The sequence below is a fragment of the Myotis nattereri genome (genome assembly GCF_964212035.1).
Source record: "Myotis nattereri genome assembly, chromosome: 3".
Lineage (NCBI taxonomy): Eukaryota > Metazoa > Chordata > Mammalia > Chiroptera > Vespertilionidae > Myotis > Myotis nattereri.
In genome coordinates, this window is record NC_138077.1 from 181,247,903 (window position 1) to 181,274,478 (window position 26,576).

General features: G+C 39.5%; 1 protein-coding gene across 1 annotated transcript in view; it reads left to right on the forward strand.

Moving 5' to 3' along the window:
- The window catches only part of EPS15 (epidermal growth factor receptor pathway substrate 15), a 121,049-nt gene that overhangs the window by 88,783 nt on the left and 5,690 nt on the right, over nucleotides 1–26,576 (forward strand). Inside the window, exons 16-23 of the mRNA XM_081087156.1 lie at nucleotides 2,594–2,797; nucleotides 5,269–5,385; nucleotides 5,590–5,680; nucleotides 6,867–6,902; nucleotides 8,984–9,120; nucleotides 15,025–15,094; nucleotides 23,904–23,980; nucleotides 25,218–25,380. Of these exons, the coding sequence (XP_080943282.1) occupies nucleotides 2,594–2,797; nucleotides 5,269–5,385; nucleotides 5,590–5,680; nucleotides 6,867–6,902; nucleotides 8,984–9,120; nucleotides 15,025–15,094; nucleotides 23,904–23,980; nucleotides 25,218–25,380 (895 nt within the window). The remainder of the gene's footprint in view (nucleotides 1–2,593; nucleotides 2,798–5,268; nucleotides 5,386–5,589; nucleotides 5,681–6,866; nucleotides 6,903–8,983; nucleotides 9,121–15,024; nucleotides 15,095–23,903; nucleotides 23,981–25,217; nucleotides 25,381–26,576) is intronic.

Consider the following 26,576-nt stretch of genomic DNA (forward strand, 5'->3'; position numbering starts at 1 on the left):
CCCTGTGGGAGCACACTGACCACCAGGGGGCAGCTCCTGCATTGAGCATCTGCCCCCTGGTGGTCAGTGCACATCATAGCGACTGGTCGTTCTGCCGTTTGGTCCATTTGCATATTAGCCTTTTATTATATAGGACAGGGGTGGGCAAACTTTTTGACTCGAGGGCCATAATGGCTTCTTAAACTGGACCGGAGGGCCGGAACAAAAGCATGGATGGAGTGTTTGTGTGAACTAATATAAATTCAAAGTAAACATCATTACATAAAAGGATTCGGTCTTTTTTTTTTTTTTTTAGCTTTATTCATTTCAAACGGGCCGGATCCGGCCCGCGGGCCGTAGTTTGCCCACGGCTGGATTGTGTTTATATTTATGTATACACTAGAGCAGGGGTCCTCAAACTACGGCCCGCGGGCCACATGCAGCCTGCCAAAAACATTTATCCGACCCTCCCGGTGTTTTTGCTGCCGCTGCCTGTCCTGCTTAGCAGCCGACTTGTCCCAGGCCCGCAGTGCGCGTGTGTGGAATGTCTGAGGGACAGTGAACTGGCCCTCTGTTTAAAAAGTTTGAGGACCTCTGCACTAGAGCCCCGATGCATGAAATTCATGCAACAGTAGACCTTCCTTCCCCTGGCTGCCAGCACCATCTTCCCTCTGGCACCTGGGACCCAGGCTTCCCTCTGGCTGCTGGCAGGCACCCGGGACCTGGGCTTCCCTTGCAGCCCTGGCTTCATCCAGAAAGTCGTCCTGAAGGATGTCCAGTCTAATTAGCATATTAAGCTTTTATTATTATAGATATATACACAGAGACATTCAAATAAATACATACATATTTACTGAGTTAGGATGTAAAATATCTTTCTATGGATTAAAGTTTTAAAAAAAACATATATAAGCCACTGCTCTTTAGCACTAGCAACATACAAGGCACATACATGCTGTGTGTTACAAATGTGTAGTATACAAATTGGTAGATATATATGCTTTCTGATGCCCACTGTTTAAATTTATACGCACAATACTTGTGTTCATTAAGTGAACATATATTAAGCACTTACATATGCATCATTGGAGTTACAAAGTTGATACCAAAAGTTGTGGTCTCAAAACAACAACAAAAAGTGTGATCTCTATCCTCAAAGAGCTTAAGGTCTTTAACATTTAAAAGATGGGTGAATTAGTGGAATAGGAACAGGAAAAATTTGCTATAGTAGTGGGAAATGCAGTGTGCTAAGAACTTTTACACACATTTTTACACGTCATTTACATAGTCCTTTACATTTCACAGAGTTCTTTGCTTCATGTAAACAGGTGATTATTACTCCCTTTTGGATTAAGGAATAGACTTGGAGAGGTTACTCTGACTAAGATCACCTAACTGGAAAGTGACAGAGCTGAATTTACATCTGTCTCCCAATCCAAAATCATGATCTTTCTCAGGGTTATGACCCCAAAAGATCTGTGGTAAATTACAGATTTCAAATTGAACAACTTAAAAACCTTATAGGGAAAATAAGGCTACATGAACAGAGCCTGGATTTCTGAAATGTCAGTGGGTCATTTTTATATTTGCTAAAAGCAAAAAGCATAAATACAGGGAATTTTAATGTCATTTACAATATATATACTTTATGAAAATTTAGAATATTCCTTTTCACTCAAACATTTTTTTATTCTGCCTTCTCAATCTCTTTAAGATATTTGTAAATTCTTTACAGATGTTAATATAAATAAGCATTTTTTTCTTGCCACTGAGCCCCAACATTTGTGTGTGTGTGTGTGTGTGTGTATTAAAATTTATTGACTTCTACCCTCTGTGTCCCACTATGGTCCCAAGAGTATAAAGTCACTTGGATATTGGGATAAAAAACTTTGAGTGCCTTTTATTTAGCATATTTAGCATAGCTTAGATTTGCAGGGTGGGGAACGTCCCACCTGAGGGCCGTATAAGGCCTGTGAAATCATTTGGTCTGGCACTGCCAAGGCATGAGGAGTGAGTTAATTAAAATTTTTACCAAATATAGCAGGGTAATTTTTAAGTTTATAATTTTGTATGGCCCATGAATGATGTTATAAATATCAAAATGGCCCTTGGCAGAAAAACAGTGCCCCACCTCTGATTTAGAAACTACTTCATGAGCTCTGGCTCATTAAGAAATCCCAGAGCTCATACTATCTTTGTCTTTACTCCTCTCCTTCCCAATAAGAGTATGGGTGGATCTAAAACCTCGTGTACTGTCCCTCAACTTCCTTTATCTCTTCTAATGCTTCACTACACAATGTTCTCTTGCTCTGTCACTTTGCTCTGTTTTCCCCATTACCCTGACCCTTCTTTTTCTAATTATACCCTAAAGGTCTGCCAGTATGCAAATATTTGAGTCAAAATTCTTAGAGCTTTCAAAATCCACGCGTATTGGATTTAAAGAGGAGAACTTACTGGGATGGATTACTGAAATCTCTACGTCATGCTTCATTCCCAACATATTCTCCTTATAGAAGCAAATGTATCTTTGATCAAGTCTACGGGTATAGCCATATTTACATTGCATGTCTTTCTGGTAATAAATTCTGTTTGTACTTGTACGTTGTGTTGACAGATACAAATGAAATTGATGGAAATGAAAGAGCTGGAAAACCATAGTAATCCATTAAATTGGCGCAGTAGCCCACACGGCATTCTTGTAAATGGCACTACAGATTATTGCAGCCTCAGCACCAGCAGCAGTGAAACAGCCAACCTGAATGAACATGCTGAAGGCCAGAGCAACCTAGAGTCGGAGCCCATACACCAGGAGTCTCCAGTGAGTCTAATAGTTCCCTAACCCTCAAAATCAACTTCAGGAAAAAAAATTGATTCAGATAAAAGTTTTGTTGATATCATACCTGATACAACTATGTGGCCTTGCCTTATCTGAGGACAATGGAGATTTTCTTCTTTTGAGAGGCAGAGTAGGAACTAATCCAACAGTTGTAAGAGTTTTAACAATTTTAAAATGTAATTTAACCGGTCTACTTATATATATGTTTTCAAAACAGTAGTTCGGTAAATAATAACTTTTAGAAATTGTTTTTAAATATTCTCACCCAGAGCTGTAAGTAATGCTTTATTTCCTAATGTTGAGGACAGTTATTTACCAGTTATTTAGAGACCACTGACTGTGTAAAAGAGTATTGCTGTTTGCCCTAGCCAGTTTGGCTAAGTGGATAAAGCATCAGGGTGCAGACTGAAGGGTCTTAGGTTCGATTTTGGTCAAGGGCACATGCCTGGATTGCGAGCTTGGTCCAACGTGCAGGAGGCAGCCAATCAATGATTCCCTCTTATCATTGATGTTTCTATCTCTCTCTTCCTTTCCCTTCCTCTCTGAAATCAATAAAAATAAATTTTTTAAAAAAGAAAAAAAAAAGAGTACTGCTGTGTTATGTGTGCGAGCTATAGAGAAAAAAGACAAATGAACTCTGCCTTCAAGCAGCACAGTCTAGTAGTGTAACACTGTGTGAAAGGGCTGTGACAAAGGAGGCATGGGACATTCAGGTTGGAGGGGGCTCAGAGAAGATGTTCTAGGGAGAACTTCACAAGTGACCTTCACAGTGAAAAAGGGGTGCGTGAGCAAAGGAGAAGTGGCACGCTCCTGGCAGAGAAAGCAGCACGAGCATCAGGTCTGAGGCGGGAGCGAACACGCCGCACAGGGTCGTGGGAAGTTTGTGAGGAGTATCTTGTGATGGTGGGAGAGTATTGACAGGAGATGTGGCTTTCTCCTGGTGGGCGCCCGCCTTACCTCTGGTACTTTGTCAGAATATAGATGCCTGAGCCCTACTCCAAACGTGAGTTTCTGGGATATAGCTAGGTACATATATTTTAAAAACAAATTCCCTGGGTGATGGTGATGTGTACCTGGATAAAAATGACCACTTTTCGGTCAGAAAGAGCCAGACGATAAGAAATTTAGATGTAGCCCTGGGCGATACAGCTCAGTGGTTAGAGTGTCTGCCCACTCACCCAAGGGTCAGGGTTCCATGCCCAGTCAAGGGCACATACCTGGGTTGCAGGTTCAATCCCTGGCCCTGGTTTGGGGCACGTGTGGGAGGCATCCAGTCGATGTGTGTCTCTCACATCGATGTTTCTCTCCTACCGTCCCTCCCTCTAAAAATCAATGGAAAAAATATCTTGGATGAGGGTTTAAAAAAAATTTGGATTTATCTTGAAGCATTGAGGAATTTATCATACAAAAGTAGGTAGGCATTTAAGAATTTTAAGCAAGAAGTAACAGGATTAAACTTACTTTTTAGGAAATGTGAAAAGTGGATTGGAGAGTTGGATTGGACACATATTAAGACTGTTGGAATGGTCCATGTGAGAGTTGCTTTAGTCTAAATTAAGCAGTAAGAGATGTAAAATTAATACTTGATTTTATTTAGACAGTACAGTGCTAGACATATCATAGAATTTTCTTTTAAGCACAAAAGGTAAAATTACTAGGTTATTCTTCAAAGACAGCGTGTTGTTAAATGGAGATTGCCGCTGCCACTTGTTTTTTAATCTCACCCAAGGAGTGAAGACATTTTTTCTATTGATTTTTAGAGAGAGTGGAAGGGATGAGAGAAAGAGAGAGAGAGATGTGTCAGAGACACATCGATTGGGTGCCTCCTACTCGGGCCTCACTAGGGCCAGAGATTAAACCTGCAACTGAGGTATGTGCCCTTGACTGGGAATTGAACCTGAGACCCTTCAGTCCATGGGCTGACACTCTAACCACTGAGCAACTGGCCAGGGCATTAAGCCTTATTATCTACTGTTATAAATCCAGAAACCAATGGGAAGCCATTGGAGGACTTTTAGCCTGAAGGGTTAAGATCAGATATATATTTTAAATCTATTACTTTGATTATTATAAGAAAGGATAGATTGGAAGGGCATATATTACAGGCACAAAAGCAGTTGGAAGGTTACTATAATAATTTGGACCAGAAATGATATAAATGGAGGATAGTGATAGGATGAAAAAGAAGATAAGAATCTGAAAAAAGGTAGGAGGCAGATACTGTAAGACATGGAATCTAGCTGAGGGATGACCAAAGGGAAGTGGTTAAGGAAGACCTCAGTGACATCTATGCTTGGTGATACCATTTCCCAAGAAAGATTATAGGAGAAGTCATTCAATGAATATATTCTGCTTGCCTTTTTATTTTCTAGTAATTTGGGGGTTTTCTTTGTCATTTTTTCCTGCCAAGTAGAAAATACATTGTTAGTCCTTGTGGCATTAATATTTTGTAGGTAAGAAGTAGTCCTGAAATACTGCCTTGTGGTGTGACTGATGAAATCGAAGTGGTGACTGCAGCTGTCAATGAAAAAGTTTGTCCTGAATTTAACAGTGACAGACTTTCAAAAGAGGTAAAAATAATTTTATATGTAAATGCTCTTATTAGTGGTTTCCTTTATGCTAAGGAAAGAGGAAAATGTGTTAAATGAACTTTATGCTACAGAAATATTTATTATATTACCATCAGTTGATTTTTCAAAGCATGTTATTTTAAAATGTTACCTTTTAAAACTTTGATTCCTAAAATTTTTTTTCTTATTTAAAATTATTTTTAGGAAGACCCATTTACTGTAGAATCAAGTTCCCTGACAGATCCAGTACCAGATACAAACTTGGATTTTTTCCAGTCTGATCCTTTTGTTGGCAGTAAGTACTCCTATTTTTATATTGTAGATTTACCAAAAAAAGGCTTTTAAATATATAAACTGTATAAGAATTAGGGCTTCAATTTTGAGAGCCTACTTGTTATAAAAAAGTAGAGTGGAGAGTAAGGTTTTATATGCTTAGATTTTAGTATTTGTCATCTTTACGCAACTAAATCCTAGGACTAAGCCTTTAATTATGATTTAGAAACTCCTGAATAAGAGTATATTTCTTCAGAATAGGGATCAAAAGAGAGATGTGGAGCACTCTTAAGTCAAACAGCAGTTATTTACTAAAAGTGCCAATATCATGCTTTTAAAACAATGGAAGCTATAATACTATCCTGATCCCTGCTCTTAAGGTTCCCTCAGACTTATTGAAGAAACATAAGTTTAATAAATTAAACTATCTGATGTCACTCTAAACCAGCTGTGGGCAAACTACGGCCCACGGGCCGGATCTGGCCCGTTCGGCTGTTCTATCCGGCCCGCGGAGCCAAAAGAGCGGAGGGTTCTCTTGCTCTCCCCTCCGCTCCTTCACCAGCAGCAGTGTTAACATGTATTAGTTCACACAAACACTCCATCCATGCTTTTGTTCCGGCCCTCTGATCCAGTTTAAGAACCCATTGTGGCCCTCGAGTCAAAAAGTTTGCCCACCCCTGCTCTAAACTATGCTAAATACTACTTGTGTTAAAGCTCTTTTTGCATTTTATTTTTAAAATCACCTTGTGAAACTGATAGGTCAATTTATATCAGTTTTAAAGATGGCAGACTGATCTCATTACTGCCATGACTAAGCGTGACTGGTTTAGAGGCATGGCAGTAATGAGTCTAGTGGTGATGGTAATACTCATTTCATACTGTTGTGAAGAGTAGAGATTTTGTTAGTAAAATTTTTGCTGTCGTGCCTGTCTTTTCTCATCCTTCTGTAACTTGTGATCAAGAGGTAAGTATAGTCTGTGATTCAAATTTGACTCTCTTAGGATGTGTGTTGATGGTCTACCTTTACTCTTTATTATTTTAAATATTTCCTAAAGGTAGATGGCATTCATTGTTTTATTTACTTTGCGGTGGGATTAATGAAACAAATATTGCTTTAAGAAACTGTGCTTTTGTTTTAAAGTTACCTTTAAGTAATGGTGCCACATAGTAAATATTATTTTGATTTCTGCTTATTTATTTTATCATAGGTGATCCTTTCAAGGATGATCCTTTTGGGAAAATTGGTCAGTATATTATAAATTTATGTTGTATTTAGGAATGAGAGATCCTAATGAGTAGTTATAGGAAATGGACTTACTTTTTATTTAGTTTTGAAACTTATCTAAGGTTTCACTTGATGTTGTGTGTTCCTTGCATTTTTAGAGTGAAAGTGGTAGATTCTTGTGAATTTACTTAGCTGTTAGCTTTACTTTTAAAAAATGACATTAGTGTTTATACTTTGATGTTTTTAGTAATATTTACACTGATTACTCCTTATTAGTCAAGGATTAGGTAAATATAATTATTACACTACAGGGCTTAGAACTTTCTTTTTACACTCTACTCCAATGAATGGAGGAAAAAGAAACATATTTTGTTTTGTTTTGTTTTGTTTTGTTTTGTTTTGTTTTGTTTTGTTAATCCTCACCCGAGGATATTTTTCCTTTGATTTTTAGAGAAAGTGGAAGGAAGGGAGAGAGACAGAGAGAGAGAAAATCAATGTGAGAGACATCAATTGGTTACCTCTCACACACTCCCTGACTGGGGCCTGGGATAGAGCCTGCAACCAACGTATGTGCCCTTGATCGGAATTGAACCCGGAACCCTTCAGTCCAAGGGCCAGCACTCCAACCACTGAGCAAACTGGCTAGGACAAAAAGAAACATCTTAAAGATTTACTAAATGTCAGGCTTTTTAAGATATTCTTTTTTAAAGAAAATATATATTTTTATTAATTTCAGAGAGGAAGAGAGAGTGATAGAAACAGCCATGATGAGAGAGAATCATGGATCGGCTGTCTCCTTCACTCCCCTTACTGGGGATCCAGCCCGCATCCTAGGCATGTGCCCTGACCAGGAATCAAACCTGGGACCCTTCAGTCCTCAGGCTGATGCTCTATCCACTGGGCCAAACCAGCTAGGGCAAGATATTCTTTTTTAAAAAAGTATGTTTTTATTGATCTGAGGGAGAGAGGTAGGGAGAAGGAGAGAGAGATAGAAACATCGAGAAGAGAAAAACATTGATCTGTTGCCTTCTGCATGCCCCCTGCTGGGGATTGAGCCCACAGCCTGGGCATGTGCCCTGGCCAGAATTGAACCAGTGACCTATTGGTGTATGGGATGACACTCAACCAATTTAGCCACACCAGCCAGGCTTTAAGATATTCTTTTTCTAGGATTTTGCATTAGAATAAAGCCAATCATTTGTACCATTTAGTTTTGCTTTGCGAACCTGTTCCAAATATTGGCTGTTACCCTTGAGCTAGAGAAAGAAAGACATTTAAAAGTTTTTGTTGTTGTTTTATTTTAGTTAATGATAGCATAAATTAAGGGTCTTAGAATGGAATCCCTTAAAATTATATGCTAGTTTTAAAAAATAAGTTTATTATGTAAAAGACTCTTATCTTTTGTCCCAGGCGGGTGGCTCAGTTGGGTTCAAGCATTGTTCCATACACCAAAAGGTTGCTGGTTTGATTCCCAGTCAGGACACATATCAAAGTTGTGTATTCAATCCCTGGTTGGGGTGTATATGGGAGGCAACTGATCCATGTTTCTTTCTCACATTAATGTTTCTTCCTCTCTCTCTCAAATCAATAAACATATCCTCTGGTGAGGATTTTCTTTTTTTTTAAGGACACTTATCTTTTATCAAAACCATTATGGAATTTCTAGTCCCCCCTCCTTCAATTAGGAGCACCCCCTATTAGAACTAACTTAGAGGTATTATTAAAACCTACCATACAGGAAACATTTGTGTAGTAAGTGTTGGAATTATTGGTATGCTTTGGGTGAATGGTGAAGAATGTTAATTAAAGCTGTTTAACTAGATGGAACTGTCTATACCTTTTTTTAAAGATCAATAGTCATAATAGAAAGTACCTAACTTAGGTTCTGTAGGAGTTCAAAATGGGGATGGGCATGGGGATGGGAGGGAGGGGACATCTGTAATACTTTCAACAAAAAGATAAATTTTTTATAAATAAAGTATTTTGACTAATAAAAAAATAACAAAATGTCTTTTTATTACTGCAGTTGTCATGCCTTCAGGTGACAGGAAATTCAGTATAATAGTTTTTTAATCTCATAATAATGCTGTATTTTCTTAGATCCATTTGGAGGTGATCCTTTCAAAGGTTCAGATCCATTTGCCTCTGACTGTTTCTTCAAACAATCTTCTGCTGATCCCTTTGTCACTTCTAGTATTGACCCTTTCAGTGCAGCCAGCAATAGCAGTACTACATCGGTAAGTGGGAGGGTTAAAAACTGTTAAATGGGTAACAAGTGTTGTGAGTTTCTTGCAATATACAGGTGAAAGAATGCTGTTTTAGGTTACTTCTGATGGGCCATATAGGATTTTTAGTTTCATTCAGCCCACCTAGTTTTTGGTTCAGAGCTTGATCACCCACTGAAATTAACTAGAATAACTTATGTCATCCGAAAATCAAGTCTACCCTTTAAAGGACCAAGTATTGTTCCATTGGGGATCTATATATATAAAAGCCAAAGCAACTGTTATGACGGAACTACCAGAATGACTGGTCGCTATGGCGCCCACTGACAACCAGGGGACAGACACTCAATGCAGGAACTGCCTCTAGCCCGCAGCCCTGATCACCTATGGGGCCTGCCGGCCAACTTCCTGGTTCCTCCCCCAGCCAGCAGGCCCTGATTGCCCAATCGGGCCGGGCCCCCAGGCTGGGATGGGGAACTGGGGAGGGGGTGGGGGAGCAGGGGCTGGCGGTGGACGCGGCACCTTTTCCAGGGGGGCCGAGGGCCAGCTCCCTCCTCGGGGCCAGTGGCCAACCTCCCGGGTACCCCCGGCTGACAGGCCCCGATCACCCGATTGGGACCGGGCCCCGGGCTGGGATGGGGAACCGGGGGTGGGTGGTGGCAGACGTGGGCAGCAAGGGAAGGAGGAGAAGGGGAGGCAGGGAACCTGATTGGCCCTGATTGCCAGCCAGGCCTAGGGACCCCACCGGAGCACGAATTTCGTGTATTGGGTCTCTAGTATTAAAATAAATGATTAGAAATCCATATACCAATAGTAAAACACATTATGGACGGATCACGAGAATTCTCGTGTTTTTATATTACACAGTGTTTTACAAAGTATCATATTTTAAAAAGATATTAGCTTCTAAGAACATGTAATAAATAACTTCAAAATGCAATGGGTATTTAATTTTAAAGTGTGCCTTTAACATTTATGTAAAACGTTTTTTTGTACTCATTCAATAGAAACTTATCTGGCCACTGGGTAAAGCTAGCAATAAAACTACTGGTCCGCAATGTGTTAAGTAAAGGTTTTTAGAAATGTTTGATATGCATTATTGAAATAATGAAAATCAGTTTAAAGGGAACAACATTAATGTTTTAGAAAAATAAAATAATTGTTATTTTATAGACACATCTGGAATGTTGTCTTACAAAGAAGTACAAATTCCCACTAAATGTCAGAGTCTTGAGAACATACATAGTACAACAATCACTATTTAATAACCACATACTATGACCAGATACTTCTGTGTGCTTTACATTCCTTATCTTCACAACAACCTTGCAAAGTAGGTGTTGATGTGTCTACTTTAAGAATAAGAACACTTGGACTCAGAATAATTAACTTAGCACAGCCAAGGTTATACAACTAAGTGGTTTATCATCTGGAGGCTTTAAAAACAAAATCTTTATATCATGGGTATTTAAACATATTTAAAATAAAGTAATATAATGAAATATTCTAACAAACTTTTATGTAGCTATGATTTAATTTCAATAATTATAAGTAATTTGGGAGTTGTAAAAAAAAAAAATTATTTGGAGGCTTATTTTTGGGGGGCAGGATTTTCATATTTATGAGTAAACCAGACCCAGAAAGGATCAGTTGAGTGACAGGCATTTGAAGCAAAAATTTTGTCTTTCATTACTCTTGGATTAAGAATACTTCCTTGCCAAAACCGGTTTGGCTCAGTGAATAGAGCGTCGGCCTGCGGACTGAAGGGTCCCAGGTTCGATTCCAGTCAAGAGCATGTACCTGGGTTGCGGGCACATCCCCAGTAGGAGATGTGCAGGAGGCAGCTGATCGATGCTTCTCTCTCATCAATGTTTCTAACTCTCTATCTCTCTCCCTTCCTTTCTGTAAAAAATCAATAAAATATATTTAAAAAAAAAAAAAAAGAATACTTCCTTAAGCCCTAGCCAGTTTGGCTCAGTGGATAGAGCATCGGCCTAGGGACCGAAAGGATATGTGCCTCGATTGCAGACTCCTCCCCAGCCCAGGCCCTAGTCAGGGTTCATGCAGGAGGCAACCAATCGATGTGTTTCTCTCACATTGATATTTCTCTCTGTCTTTCCCTCTCTCTCCCACTCTCTCTAAAAAAATCAATGAAAAAATATACTTGGGTGAGGATTAAAAAAAGAAAAAAGAGAATACTTCCTAAGAAAAAACCTCTTAGACACAGACAACAGTATGGTAATTACCAAAGGAAAAAAGGGGTGGAGGGAGGTAGAAGAGGATAAAGGGGTGGGGAGAGTTAAATGGTGACAGAAGGAGACTTGACTTTGGGTGATGAATACAATAATATATACAGATGATTTATTATAGAATTATATACTTGAATCCTGTATCATTTTATTAATCAATGTCTCCTCAATAAATTCAATAAGATTTTTTAAAAAGGAAAATACTTTCTTAAAAGAGTAATTGATTGTTTTAAAGATAATAGATTTTGATGTTCTTAAATTGCTTCCTTACTGTATTTGGTAAGGAACTATTTGGCCAACAACTGGTATTTTCCATTGATGTAAAACTGAGCAAATGGCTCCGTAACTGAATATTTGTGGTTTCCACAGGCTACTGGATACTGTGTTTTCCTATAACACATAGTTTGTAGTGTGGACCCACTTGCCAAATTCTTCTTCAATTGGCTGTAACCTGAATTCTTTCCCTCTCACCTTATTCTACCCTCTCATTCTTCACTTGTATCATTTAAAGAGCAAAAAAGCCAAAGCAGCTTTTTCTAATTTAAAAATAAACAAATTTCTCCTGTTCCTCTATACTGGTGAAATATTTCTGCCATTTATTCTTACTTTTCCTCTTTTCTCCCCAGTTTTCTAAAGCAGCTTGCATTTCCTCTTAATATATCTCCATTAAAAGCAAAACAAAGCAAAAAACAAATTGATAATATAATAATAGCTGTTTATCTAATCTTTTCTATATGCCAGGCATGGTGTGAAGTTCTTTTCTTGTGTTACCTTATTTAATCGTCACAATAATCTTGTAAGGCTTATGTTATTATCCTCATGTTTAAGATAAAGTAAATGAGGCTTAGAAAGGTTAAGTGGTAATAAGTTAGTAAATGATAGAACTGAATTCAAACCTTGATCAAAAATCTTAAGGTCTTTACCCCTATAGCCTACAATTGAACTTTATTTCTTCATAGCTCTTAAAACCCCTGATATTGTGATCTTTCTTAAAAAACAAACAAACAAAAACAGGCCTCTGATTATGCCTCCAGTCATTAATCTCTCCTCAAAAGTATTTTCTATTTCTTTAAGGCTGGTCTTTGTTCTCAAAGGGATACAATTTTAAAGACCAAACAAACCAAAATAAACAACTGCCATTCCTGCTATCCTAGCTGGTGTTTGGTAGCATTGTGTAGGTGCTAAGTCATATTGTCCAAGTCAGGAGTGGATGGCTGATAAAGAAGAGAGGGAATTTCAGCAGTAAGTTAGGTTACCTTACTGGAGAATTTTGGAGCATTAATTTTATAAAATCATACCATCTGAATTTTAGTTATGAAAATTACCTTTTTGTACTAAATTGCCTAATTATCAAACTGAACATAGCATAGAGTTTTGTGACCACTTATTCCTTCATTAGAGGCCCCGTGCATGAAATTCTTCCACAGGTAGGGTCCCTAGGCCTGGCCTGGGATCAGGGACGATCGGCTGCTGGCGGGGGCCTTTCTTCATTCCGTGCCACCCCCTGGTGATCAGCACACATCATAGCTAGTGATCGAACTCCTGGTAGAACTCCCAAGGGGACACTGCATATTAGCCATATATATATATGAGGCCTGGTACACGACATTTGTGCACTCGGGGGGCAAAGGTCCCTCAGCCCAGCCTGTGCCCTTTTGCAGTCTGGGTGTCCTCGTGGGATGTCCAACTGATGGCTTAAGTGGGCAGTCAGACATCCTTAGTGCTGCCGCGGAGGCGGGAGAGGATCCTGCCACCACTGCTGCACTCACCAGCCCGGCTTCGGGTTGAGCAGCGCCCCCCCATGGGAGCTCACTGACCACGAGGAGGCAGCTCCTGCATTCAGTGTCTGCTCCCTGGTGGTCATTGTACATCATAGCAACCAGTCGTTCCGCCGTATTACCCTTCTATTATATAGGATAGATGGACTACGCATCCATCTTCTTTCCCTTGCTAGCCAGTTGCCCTTTTAGGGTGATTGCACAGTGTTCAGTGAAGGAATAGAAATGAAACCTGACATGCATGTAGGCATGCTTTTTCCATTTCTTTCTGTAATGGTACACAAAACTAGCAAACTATTATTAAAAACCAGGCCTGTTTTTTTTCCCTCCCTCCAAGTCAAGAGAAGAGCAATAATAGTTGGTGATTTAAATTATCATGCCAGTGACTGTCTCACACCAATATTTTGATGATTATATTAGGAACCATGGAAATTTATTTCCTATACAGACCAGCTTAATTTTTTTCTTTGATTGCTATTCATTATTCAGCAGATATAATCAACATATAAGCTAGTGTGCTAGTTTTATAAATAGTATCATTGGCATCAGTTAAAATAAGTACTGTCATTTTCAATTCCAAAACTTCATTAGTAGTAATTCTTTCTGCTAGTAGTTTTATTGGGTCCTCTTTTATAAACGGAGAATATAAGTCTCAGCATTACTTTTCTCTTTTCAAATACGCCTGTTTTACTTGGGAATTTGTAAATTGAGCTCTGCATTATCCTTGACACTCAGTTATAATATCCAATTTCTTGATGATTAGAAATAGATGACATTGATAGCCATGAGTCAGAGTGGGAAATAAATATTGCAAAGCTCTTTTCATGCCCCTTTCACTGTCTGTCAAGGCTTTTGGATGGCCTCGTACAAACATCCTGATGCCAGAAAGAAGTTCAGTTGTCTTCCTAAAAACACAATTTGTTTGACTATGATTAAAAACTAAAGTGGGAAGACAACTGGCTTCTGGTAAAGTCCTCACTCGTAGCTACTCACCCTTGCTACTTGGTACAGAGTTTTACATGGCATATTTAAAAGTGGCAGGATCTTTTTAACAGAAACACCCTCTCCCTTCCTCCCTTCCTTCCCTCTCCCTAATACACAAGTGCATGTTTTTTTAAGGGGAAGAATGCTAAACTATTTTAGATAACAAATAGAAAATGGAAATCTAGCATTTTCTATATTAAATACTAGGATATTTAAGAGAATAGTATGCATCCTAAATGCAGTATATCATCCTGGAATAAGAAAAGGATATTAATTGAAAAACTGGTAAAATCCAAATAAAAATCTATAGTTTATAGTTTTGTACCAGTATTAATTCTTCAGTTTTAATAGCTATACCATGATTATATGAGATATTAACATTAGAAGAAGCTGGGTGAAGGGAATATGGGAGCTATGTATTATTCTTACAGCTGTTCTAGAAATCTAAAATTACTTCAAAATAAAAAGTTAAAATAGTGTGCATCTATACAAGTATCAAAGTTATGAAGAAAAAAGAAATGAATACTACCAAAGTCAAGATAATAATTACCTCTACAGAGGAGGGATGGGATGGTGATTGGAGAAGAACACATGACTTCTGAGGTGTTGGCAGTTTCTTGGAAGATGATTACACATGTGTTCACTTGATACTTATTTGTTAAACTGTACATATGATTAATACAGTTTTATGAGTGGATATTGTATTTCATAATAAAAGGAGATTAGAAAATGATATGTATCATTTTGATTTAATAAGATTGCAAATTAGTAGGGGGAAACATTTGTTCCTAATGCCCGTATTTCTTAATGAATTTAGAGTTTGTAAAGAATATTATCTTTGGTGTGGCAGTGAGGTTTCAGCTATGAAATGTTGCCTCTCTCATGGTTTTGTATAATTTGTTTAGGTAGAAACATTGAAACACAATGATCCTTTTGCTCCCGGTGGAACAGTTGTTGTTGCAGCTAGTGATTCAGGTAAGAAAACATCAATTTCTTTGAATAGTAAGCATTACCCTTTTCTTTAAGCTTCTTTTCTTTGGTCTCCAAATGTATTTGTCGTATTTCCTTATGTATGGCTTTAAAATCATTGCATAGTTATATCCAATTGTAATCTACCAGTAATAATAATGATGGCAAGTGTTTATGTATCACTTTCTACTTTCCTTATGATTCATTATCTCATTTATTGTTCATCTTGAAGATCTTTAATACAATGCATATTCTCTCTCGCCTATGTCAGTAAAACCAATAACATTTTTTTTTCCATTATAAAAGCAGTATTGTTTGGCAGTTTCAAAGTCAGCATTGACTCTTAGGGATCTTGGCCTAGATTTAAAAATTTGTGGCTTCCAATAGGTAATTATAATAACTTTCCAAATAGTGGATAAGTCCTGTAATAAGACACGTTTTGTTTATGGTACCTAATTTTTCATTTGTCCTTTTAATAACCTTTAAGTAATATTCTCATTTTAATGATCAAGAAATTGAAGACCCAGAATATTGAGTAATTTAGGATGATACTGCTTACTAGATTTGAGCCAGGTGAAGCCAAGATTCAAAGCTAAGTCTGACATCCCTACCTGGTTTGGCTCAGTGGATGGAATGTCGGCCTGCGGACTGAAGGGTCTCGGGTTCGATTCCTGTCAAGGGCACATGTCCAGGTTGTGGGCTCAATCCCCAGTAGGGGGCATGCAGGAGGCAGCTGATCGATGTTTCTCTCTCATCGATGTTTCTAACTATCCCTCTCCCTTCCTCTCTGTAAAAAATCAATAAAATATATTTTTAAAAAAGAAAAAGAAAAGCTAAGTGTGACAGATTCTAAAAGCTTTGTTGACTAAGTAATTCTTCTTCTTTCTCACAGTTCATTTACAAATAAACAGACTAGCTATTATGTAGGAGAGCAGGAAATTAGAGGGAGTGAACTGAAACAAGTCAATACTTCAATATCATGCTGAAAATAGACTGCCTTATTTTTCAGATGGAAATAGGGTGAGCTATTCAGTACACAAAATTTGTTGATTGTGACAAATTAAGGATTATGAGCATAGAGAAAGATAATAGAAAGAAAGGCCTTCACAATTTGAATTTCTTGTATTGTACAAATTGTAACATGATAGGATTTAACACTGTGCATTATTTATTTTCAGGTTGAAATTTAGCTTCCAACATGAGTAGCAAGAAAGAGGAATGTAGAAACAAGATTTAATGTTGTATGGGGTATTGATTTAAACCAAAAATTTAAATGACAGCAAATATGATTTTTAAAAGGCTTATTGTAGTAACCGTGGTTAAATTATATCTTTTAAAAATACATATGCTTTTTTAGACTTCCCTTATTAGACTGATGAATTTATATATTGCTAGGGATGTTATATAATTAGAAAGGATACCCCAAGAAAATAAAATGAAAGGTTAATACATTTATAATTAACTCTCAGTTGCCCACACTAAAGAATAGTGAGTGCCATGAGAGTTCATTAGAACTGCAAAAATTTAAAAGAAAGGGAGACCACCTCCATTTAGGGTAAATCATGAGTGATGGCTTTTGTGGTATGCCTTGAAAGAATGGACTGGGGTTTTTAATAAGTAGTTATGGAAAGAGACGATGTTAAGCAAAGAGAATAACAGGAATAAGGAATGGAGGTCGGACATACAGGGAAAAGCAGACCTTTTCATAAAGCATATTTATAGAGGAACTAGAGGCCTGGTGCATGGATTTGTGCACCAGTGGGTCCCTCGGCCTGGCCTGCAGGGGTTGGGCCAAAATTGGCTCTCTGACATCCCCTGAGGGGTCCCAGATTGCAAGAGGGCAGTTCTCGGCACCCTGGGATCGGGTTCCCTCCTCTCTGGTTCCGGGTGCATCACCCAAGAACCGCAGCTGCCAAGTCACCGCAGCTCAGCAGCTCCTGCATTGAGCGTCTGCCCCCTGGTGGTCAGTGCACATCATAGCTACTAGCCAGTGGGCCTGTGGCTTAGGCTTTTATATGTACAGACTAGTGACCTGGTGCGTGAAATCACACAGTCCGGCCCACCCGCCCGCTGTCCCGTCTTGACACCCTAACCCAGTAGTCAGCAAACTGTGGCTTGCAAGCCACATGTGGCTCTTTGGCCCCTTGAGTGTGGCCACGAAGTTTCAAGCACACTGTACGTGCGTGCCCGCACGTGGTATTTTGTGCAAGAGCCACACTCAAGGGGCTGCAGTTTGCCGACCACTACCCTAACCTCTCCACCCAGAGCTTGAGTGCGCATAGCCTCGCCCCCGACCCCTCTGGCCTTCTCTGGCTGCTTCAAGCCCCGCCCTCAGTCCCGCAAGTCACCTCTGGGTTGATCCCACCTCCTCTGGGCGCCTCCCTGCTTCCGCCCCATCTCTGGAGTAACATGGCGGCTCTGCCCCACCACACACGCAGCCTCCTGCTGAACGGTGTTTATGGCGTGAGGGCATCATGAACATTAGCATATTAGCTCTTTATTATATAGGATAGTTAAGGCTCAAGTGGTGGATTGTAGTCTTACTGTAGGAAGTCTCTTTTGCCTTTGTTGGTTTTCTCTTTTAATTCCAGTTTCAAGCTCATTTTCTGCAAAGTGGTAGAATAAATGACTATAATAGCCTGGGAGGGACTAAGATTTATTGTTGTTAATCATAACAGTACCACTTCTTATTGAGTGAGCATTTGCATAATTCCAGAACTCTATGTGCTAACCATTTTTCCATAATTGGTCTCATTTAATTCTCACATGGGAAGCCATTTCACAAGGTTAAAGAAGGAGTAATAGATGGAAACAGTGGGTCCATCTGAGGTCTCTGGTTTTCCACTGACCTTCTTGATCATTCCTTGTGTCTCCTTTGCTGATTCTTCCTCTTTCCCCCAATTTCTTTATGTCATGCTGCTCTAGGCCCTAGACTTCGGACATCTTTTCTTCTCTATCTGTATTCCCTTGGGGATTTCACCTGGTTTCATGGATGTACATATTATTTATATGCTGATTTATATCTCTAGCCACATTTTTTTCCTGAACTCTAGACTCATACATCCAACTACCTATTGACATTTCCACTTAATTAGCTCCTAGATATATCTAACATAACATGTCTAATAACACCAAACACCTAATCTTCCTTCCCAAAACTGCTTCTCTTAAAGCTTTAATTCATGGTGATTTATCTTTAACATTGCTAAGACCTGAAACCTCAGAATCATCCTTGGTTCTTCTTTTTCTTTCTCTCTATCCATGGTCTGTCAGGAAATCTTACTGGCTCCGTCTTCAAACTATATCCAGTAAAAGGCTTACAATGGGTACCTTTCTAACAATATCTCTTATCATTATTCCCTTTACTCACTCTGCTCCGGCACATGGCCTTTGTGCTATTGCTCAAACAACAGGATGGTGTTCCTTGGGCTCTGCCTTTAACTGTTCCCTATTCCTGGGATGGTCTTTCTTCATCTGTCCACATGATGATCTCCATTACCTCTAACAAATCTTCACCAAAATGTCACTCAGTGAGGCATGCTCTGGCCACCCTATTTAACATTTACAAGCACCACCACCCATCCCAGCATTCTGACCTTACTATTCTCTACTCTTTTTTCTTTCATTATGACTGATTACTTTCCAGCATACTATATAAATGACTTTTTAAAAAAATATTTTTTTATTGCCCTGACCAGTTTGGCTCAGAGGATAGAGCGTCAGCCTGCGGACTGAAAGGTTCCAGGTTCGATTCCAGTCAAGGCCATGTACCTTGATTGCAGGCACATCCCCAGTAGGAGGTGTGCAGGAGGCAGCTGATCGATGTTTCTCTCTCATCAATTTTTCTAACTATCTCTCTCCTTTCCTCTCTGTAAAAAATCAATAAAATATAGATATACACATATATGTATATATATATATTTGTATATATATTTTTTATTGATTTCAGAGAGGAAGGGAGTGGGCGAGAAAGATAGAACATCAATGATGAGAGAGAATCATTGATCAGCTGCCTCCTGCACACCCCACACTGGGGATTGAGGCTGCAACCTGGGCATGTGCTCTTGACTGGAATTGAACCCCGGATCCTTCAGTCCACAGGCCAACGCTCTATCCACTGAGCTAAACCAGCTAGGGTGAATAAATGACTTTGTTTTCTTATGTCATTCCACTAAATTTTAAGTTCCATGGGAATTTGGATCTTTGTATTCACTAATGTATTCCAAGAACCTTAAACCATGCCTGGCCACATATTATTCCTGGATGAATAGATGAATCAGTTACCCTCCTCACAGAGCATGTGATAGGAGCCCAGTGGATGAAAATCCTGGGGATGGGGTATATTGTTTATTTTGTTCTGATAAGTGTTTAAAAAAAAATACTGTAGTAAAATAGCCCATATAATAAAGAGCTAATATGCAAATGGTCATCACGCCATCACAGCTCAGACACTCAACACTGGGGAGAGAGGAATGGGGACCAGCCAGGCTGTGGCCCGGGAAAGGGACAAGCTGCCCACCCCATGGTCCCGGGCACCAGCAGCTACATCTGCACCTGTGGCCCAAGAGAGGGACAAGCCGCCTGCCCCATGGTCCCAGGTGCCCGAGCCTGTGGCTGCGGCCTGGGAGAGAGACAAGTTGCCCACCCCACAGTCCTGGGCATCTGCGGCTGCAGCCCAGGCAAAGCCACCCGCCCACGGTCCCCTGCAGCTGCAGCTGGCCTGGGCGAAGCTGGCTCGGGTCCTGGGTGCCTGCGGCTGGCCAGAGGGAGGGAAGCCTGGGTCCTGAGTGCCTGTGACCAGCTGGAGGAGGGAAGCCTGGGTCCTGGGTGCAGGGTGAGGCAGAGGCAGTTAGGGGCGATCAGGCCAGCAGGGTGATCAGTCCGGTAGAGGAGCAGTTAGGGGCTGTCAGGCAGGCAGGCAGGCAGAGGTGGTTAGGGGCAATTAGGCAGGCAGGCAGGCGAGTGGTTAGGAGCCAGCGGTCCCGGATTGCGAGAGGCAGTCAGACATCCCTCGAGGGGTCCCAGATTGGAGAGGGTGCAGGCTGGGCTGAGGGATCTCGCCCCCCCCCCTGCCCCGCACTAATTTCGTGCACCGGGCCTCTAGTACATAACATAAAATTTACCATTTTAAACACTTTTAAGTGTACAGTTCTGTGGTATTCAGTATATTCACATTGCAATGCAACCATCACATACATCCATCTTTTTTTCATCTTCTAAAACTGAAACTCTATACTCTTTAAACAAAAGTTCCCCATTACCCACTCCTGCAGGCCCTGGCAACCACCCTTTACTTTCTGCATTTATGAATTTGACTACTCTAGGTACCTCATATAAATGGAATCATGTAATATTTATCTTTTTGTGACTGGCTTGAGCTTGATTATCTTGTGGGTCATAAACAGGTCATTAGGGAAGAAAAGATTTCCTCCTTCTCCTCCCAGGATTCTATGGTAGACAGCTGTTTTATGGGAATTATTTGTGAATCTTAAGACTGGTTTCACTTATTCCTTGTTGTTCATCTGGTTGTGCTAAGACATGTTATGATACCTGTTTGGAAGATCCCTTATAAATAGACGGTTTCTGTACTCTTTTTTCCCCCCAATATTTTCAACAGTAAGAGTTATCTCCTATTTACCAGACCTTGTTCTAGGCCTTGAAGATACAGTGGCGAACAAAACAAACTTCCTGTCTTTATAGAGCTTATATGGGAAAGATAGACAATAAACAAACATGTAATATGTTAGGTACTTATGAATGCTATAAATTAAATCAGGATAAGGGGATAAAAAGTGACATGCCTAAAATGTAGCTTTATCAGTCACACTTCATAAAAGAAGCATATCGACATAGTCTGATCTTAAATATGTAATGGAAAAAAATACCAGGATAAAAAGCTGTTAAAAACGTAAAATATTGGTATGAGTTATTTCTGGAAATGAGATTATAGATGGCATTTTTTTTATCATGCTTTCATGTATTTTTCCACAGTGTTCATTACCTTTATTCTTGGGGAGAAAAGGCTGTTAGTGAGGTCCCATTTGCATTTAAAGCCTGATTTTGCTGGCTCATAGCTCCTGTGTGCATCAATAAGAAGAAAGCCACCTGCTGAGTTCCTCTCCAAGTGTTATTCCTGGGACTCCTCAGCAGGTGTCTCACACTTGAGCTAAACAAGTTCACACTCAGTGACTCCTTCCAGTTTCTGGGTGGGCCTCTGCTTCATTTCAGTCATGATTGATATCTGAGAAAGTTCTAGCCAAACTCTTATTAATTCCCTAGTTTGGGCAAAAGTGCATTGTCGTTCATACAGGATACATTTCCCAGTGTTTGGACCAGTGCTAAATAGGTCATTTATTCTGATGAAGAAAGTGTGGAAAAACTCTAGTAAGCTACAGTAGCATAAGCTTCATACATAAATGCCATGTTTTTTTATTCATTTCTTTCCCAAAGTACACTCCACAAAATTCCAGTCACTTCACAAAATTTCAGTCAAACGTGACCTAACTCAGCACTGTTGCCAAATGTTGTGACTTCTTGTGAAAGCTGTGGGACGATGGCAGAGGAAAAGCATGAAGCTGATTTTTCAGTCTTTCCAGTGAAATGAACCCAACTCCTTCCCCTCATTGCCTGTCTACCAACCAGGAGAGCATCTGCACCCTGATTGTACCTCAGCTGCTGTGGAATCAGGAATAACAGGAAGAGGAGGAAAAGGAAGGGAAGGCCTGAAACACCAGCCATGACTAGGCTGGGCCCCAGCTGTGGGACTCAGCAGATATGTAGTAATAATAAAGCATGTTTCATAGCTCAAGCTCCAGGATTTCCTGTAACTCTGGACTTTCAACATCCTCTTCAGGCTCAGAGTTGTTGGTGTATCCCTAAAGGACTGGTTTTGTCTATGATTCTCACCACTCCTCTATACTTCCTCCACCCCATGAGTAACTTGGTGATAAATCAAACAAAAATAATATACAGGGGTGGGCAAAAGTAGGTTTACAGTTATAATACAAATAAATAATAATTAATACATAATAATACAAGAATAAACTGCATGTTTTGTGTACTCACAACTATAAACCTACTTTTGCCCACCCCTATATATGTTCCTTGCCCGTCGTCTTGTTTATGCCCGTAGTATACTCATTTTTAGAGTAAAGGCACACTTTACACATTTCAATGAGTGGTTGGGCACAGTGTTCTCAACCTGATCTACACTAATAAAAGGGTAATATGCTAATTATACCAGGAGACCTTCAGGGAGACCTTCTGGACAAAGCCATGGTGGCAGGGCCAAGGCAGAGGCAGTTAGGGGTGATCAGGCTGGCAAGTGGGGGGCAATTGGGGGTGAGCAGGCCGGCAGGGTGGGGGCAGTTGGGGGCGATCAGCCCGGCAGTGGTGGCAGTTAGGGGTGATCAGGCCGGGGGGGAGGGGCAGTTGGGGTTGATCAGACTGGCAGGCAGAGTAGTTAGGGGCAATCAGGTAGGCAGGCAGGCGAGTGGTTAGGAGCCAGCAGCCCTAGATTGTGAGAGGGATGTCCTAAACCAGCAGTTGGACATCCCCCCAGGGGTCCCAGATTCAGGCTCGGCTGAGGGACACCCTCTTCCCCCCACCCCCCCACCCCACACAAATTTTGTGCACCGGGCCACTAGTTTGATATAAAGATGAGGAGTTGAGGAAGGATAAGGAGATTTTTCTGCACCTCTTTGCTTGCTCTGTCTTACACTCTCTTTTGCAGATTTCTTTCCTCTCCTTCCCTTGTTTCTTTTCTGCTTTCCTATATCAAGCAGAAATTCCTATAAACATTCTTTGACTTTATTGGTGGCCTTATGCCTGAACAAGTGAAGCCTATCTCAGTGTAGATCAGTTTATTCCAGCCAGAAATGTTAGTTCATGTGGTAAGTGCACTGTAATGGAACAGATACTGTGTCATGCCTATGGAGCAGTGGTTACATAATTGCTTTTGCAATTACTGTGCCTTCTTCCTGGAATAGCTTGCTTTCTCCTACCTTCATCTATTTGGCAGATTCCATCCCTTATTTAAAAGACCTAGCTCAAATGTTAGTCTTCTTTGATACTTTTCCTAATTCTCCCAGACAGTGGCTCCTACGACATGTTTTTCATATCTCAAATAGCTCATTTAAGATGGTTTTATTATAGTTTGTTTACATCTTCCTCACTAGACTGTGAGCTTTCCAGGGGTAGGAACTCTATTTTCTTATTTTCCTAGATGTGCTAATCAACAAATGTTTTTTGACCATTCATTTTTCATTGGCTAAGCCTTATTCCCTATTTTTAAGGACCTTAAAATCTAGTAAAGTGTGATATATCAATCATAGATAATTATAGTACAAACTAGAATGCAGTCAGTGCCACAAAAAAGGAAGAAATCACTTCTTGTTCTTGGAATTAGAGATGCCTCGGTTATTTCAAGCCTTGTGGATGAGGTAGCATTCAAATGGGCCTTGGAGAATAGGTGTGAAATGTGGAATTAATGTAGTCTAGCTTTCTTTACTTCTTGATGTCGTTATTATAAATATTTTAAGTGCATGGGAGCTATATTATGTGACATGTATTCCAGAGTCCTAAATGCTTTATCTAGAGTTAGTTTACCTGTTTTTCATCTTAAATTACTTATTAGTTGATTTATATAAAGAAATGCATTTATCTTGTAGGAATATCAATGTGCTCACTGTCTTTTTGGATTTAAGTCAGAAATTCAGGAACTAATATTTGGGATTAGATATTTTTCACCTATCTGAAATGTTACCAACCAAAAGAGGACATGAAATTTAATGTCTTTCTGTTTTATTCGTTTTAGCCACAGACCCCTTTGCTTCTGTTTTTGGAAATGAATCATTTGAAGATGGATTTGCTGACTTCAGCACATTGTCAAAGGTATCCAAAGTGATTAGTGGGAAAGTATAAAATACATTGTTTCTACCAAAAGAGCAATTCTTCCTTTCAATTATATAACCCCCTCACAGACTTTGCAACTTGATTTCAATAATTCACAGCAAATGTTGATTTCAAATAGAAGTGGAAAATAAGATATAATTAAAGTAGATGTACATATTTCTATTCATAAAGACCATGGTGATAGCACAGGTAATTATAGTTTTCTACTGGCAGGTTTGCTCAACAACTTCATTTTTAAGAGTCTTATGTATTTTTAAACACGTTTCTTCCAATTAAACTGCATTTTTCTCCTCTTGATTGTCTGGGTCAATAGTTGTATAATCTGGGTATTCATTCCATCCTCTGCATTAGTTAATTGGCTTTTTTTGTTCTGAGGCTGCTAGGGTTATGTTAATACACATAGTCCAGCACTTATATGTCTTCTACCTATTTTCCAGGATAGCTCTAGGACTGATTGAAGCCAAAAGAATAAAATTAGAATAAATGTCAGATTGTCTGTGCCATTGGTTCTCAACTAGGTATAATTTTCCACCCCTCTGCCTATCCCCAGAAAACATTTGGCAATGTCTAGAGATACTTTTGGTTTTCACAGTTGGATAGGGGGACTATTCATATTTAGTGGATAGAGAGAAGGGATGCTGTTAAAACATCCTACCAAGTTCTGCCCAGTACCCCCACACCATAGAATTATGGCCAGCCCAAAATGTCAGTAGTGCTACTGTAGAGAAACACTAGCCTAAATAGAGCTAAAATCTTAACATCTGATTCATTATAGAAAACAGAATCTTTCATTATTCCATGTATTAGAAGGATAGGGTCTTCAGACTCACATTAAGACTAAAATTATGATTCCATGAGGTCAGTTTGCTTTAAAAAATTGAATTTCAAGTTGTCTTTAATGTTCAAGATGCTGTTTTAAAATGGCCTCCAGTGGTTTTGTATTGCCTGAAGCTTGACAAACCTTTGATCCCCAGATGGCTTATTTTGGTATAATCTTTTGCTCTTAAAAAATAGCAATGTTATAATCACTACTCATATAGAACAATTAAAAAAATATTTCCCCTTTGGCCCTGAATGCAACGGTTAAAATGTCAATGCTCAGAATTGAAATACATAAAACTGCATAATACTGAAGACCATTCTTCCAAATGCTACATGTACAGCTTAATTGGTATAATATATATAACCATGCATAAACATTTCTTTTCAAACAAAGGCTAACAATGAAGATCCTTTCAGTTCAGCCACACTGAACTCCGCCAGCAATGTGGTCCTTACAAAAAACGTGCTGGAGGAAGCACCAGTCACAAGTGAAGATGTACCCCCAGCACTGCCACCGAAGATCGGAACTCCAACAAGACCCTGCCCACCACCACCTGGTATGAGAGCTCCTAAATCAACAAGATGCTTTTTTTTTTTCTTAAAGTATTGTGTGGGCCTTATTTATAGACTTACCTAAAGGGCCTTTAACAAAACAAGTCAAGAAAACATGGCAGGAGCCTGCTACTATCCTGTGTTCTGACCTCAATACAGAATTACAGACATATGCCTAAGAACCCAGCATGTGTAACTGTCATGAACTACTTTTCTGGCACGTGCAAATTTCTTTTAAAATCATTTTAGAGAAGCAGTAAATGGAAAAAGGAAAGTATCTATGAAGTCTCTTGGGAAGCCCATTGATTACTGTTTGAACAATAGTTTCCTGCACTTTGGTGTTTTAATTAATTTCTATAAGAGAAGATTAGTTTGAAGTCCCATTCTTTTCTTGCCAAATGTACTCCTTAAATTCTTTAATGTGAGAATATATGGCTTTTGGTATCCAGCATTTAGCAATATAGTGATTTGAAATAAATTAATTGTTTTTCTTGAAGAAAAATTTTTTTACCTCAGTTAATGAAAGATGCCTTGGTTTTATAAAAGTGATTTTTTTTGGGATCTGGGAATAAATTCTTAATTTTTTATTTTTTTTAATCTGTAGCACTATCCAAAGAAAAGGGACAAAAAAAAGACTAATCCCCTGAGTAGCTGTGCTACCAGGTTGTTATGTGAGAAGACACATCTGGTACATTGTTCTTTTAATCGTGTATCGTTCCTGGGGAAATTTTGAGCACAGGACTATAGATTACTATTCTTTTTTGTTGTTAATCCTCACCCAAGAATATTTTTTCATTGATTTTTAAAGAGAGTGGAAAGGAGTGAGAGAGAAAGAGAGAAACATCGATGTGAGAGAGACACAGCGATTAGTTGCCTCTCGCATATGCCCAGGGATCGAGCTTGTAACTGAAATATGTGCCCTTGGCAGGAATCAAACCCAAGAACCCTCAGTCTGCAGGCTGACACTCTATCCACTGAGTCAAACCAGTGAGGGCTTTTTAAAAAAAATGTTTTTATTGATTTCAGAGAGAGGAAGGAACGGAGAGAGAGAGAAACATCAATGATGAGAGAGAATCATTGATCGTCTGACTCCTGCACGTCACCTACTGGGGATCAAGCCCACAACCCGGGCATGTGCCCTGACCAGGAATCAAACCATGACCTCCTGGTTCATGGGTCGATGCTCAACCACTGAGCAATA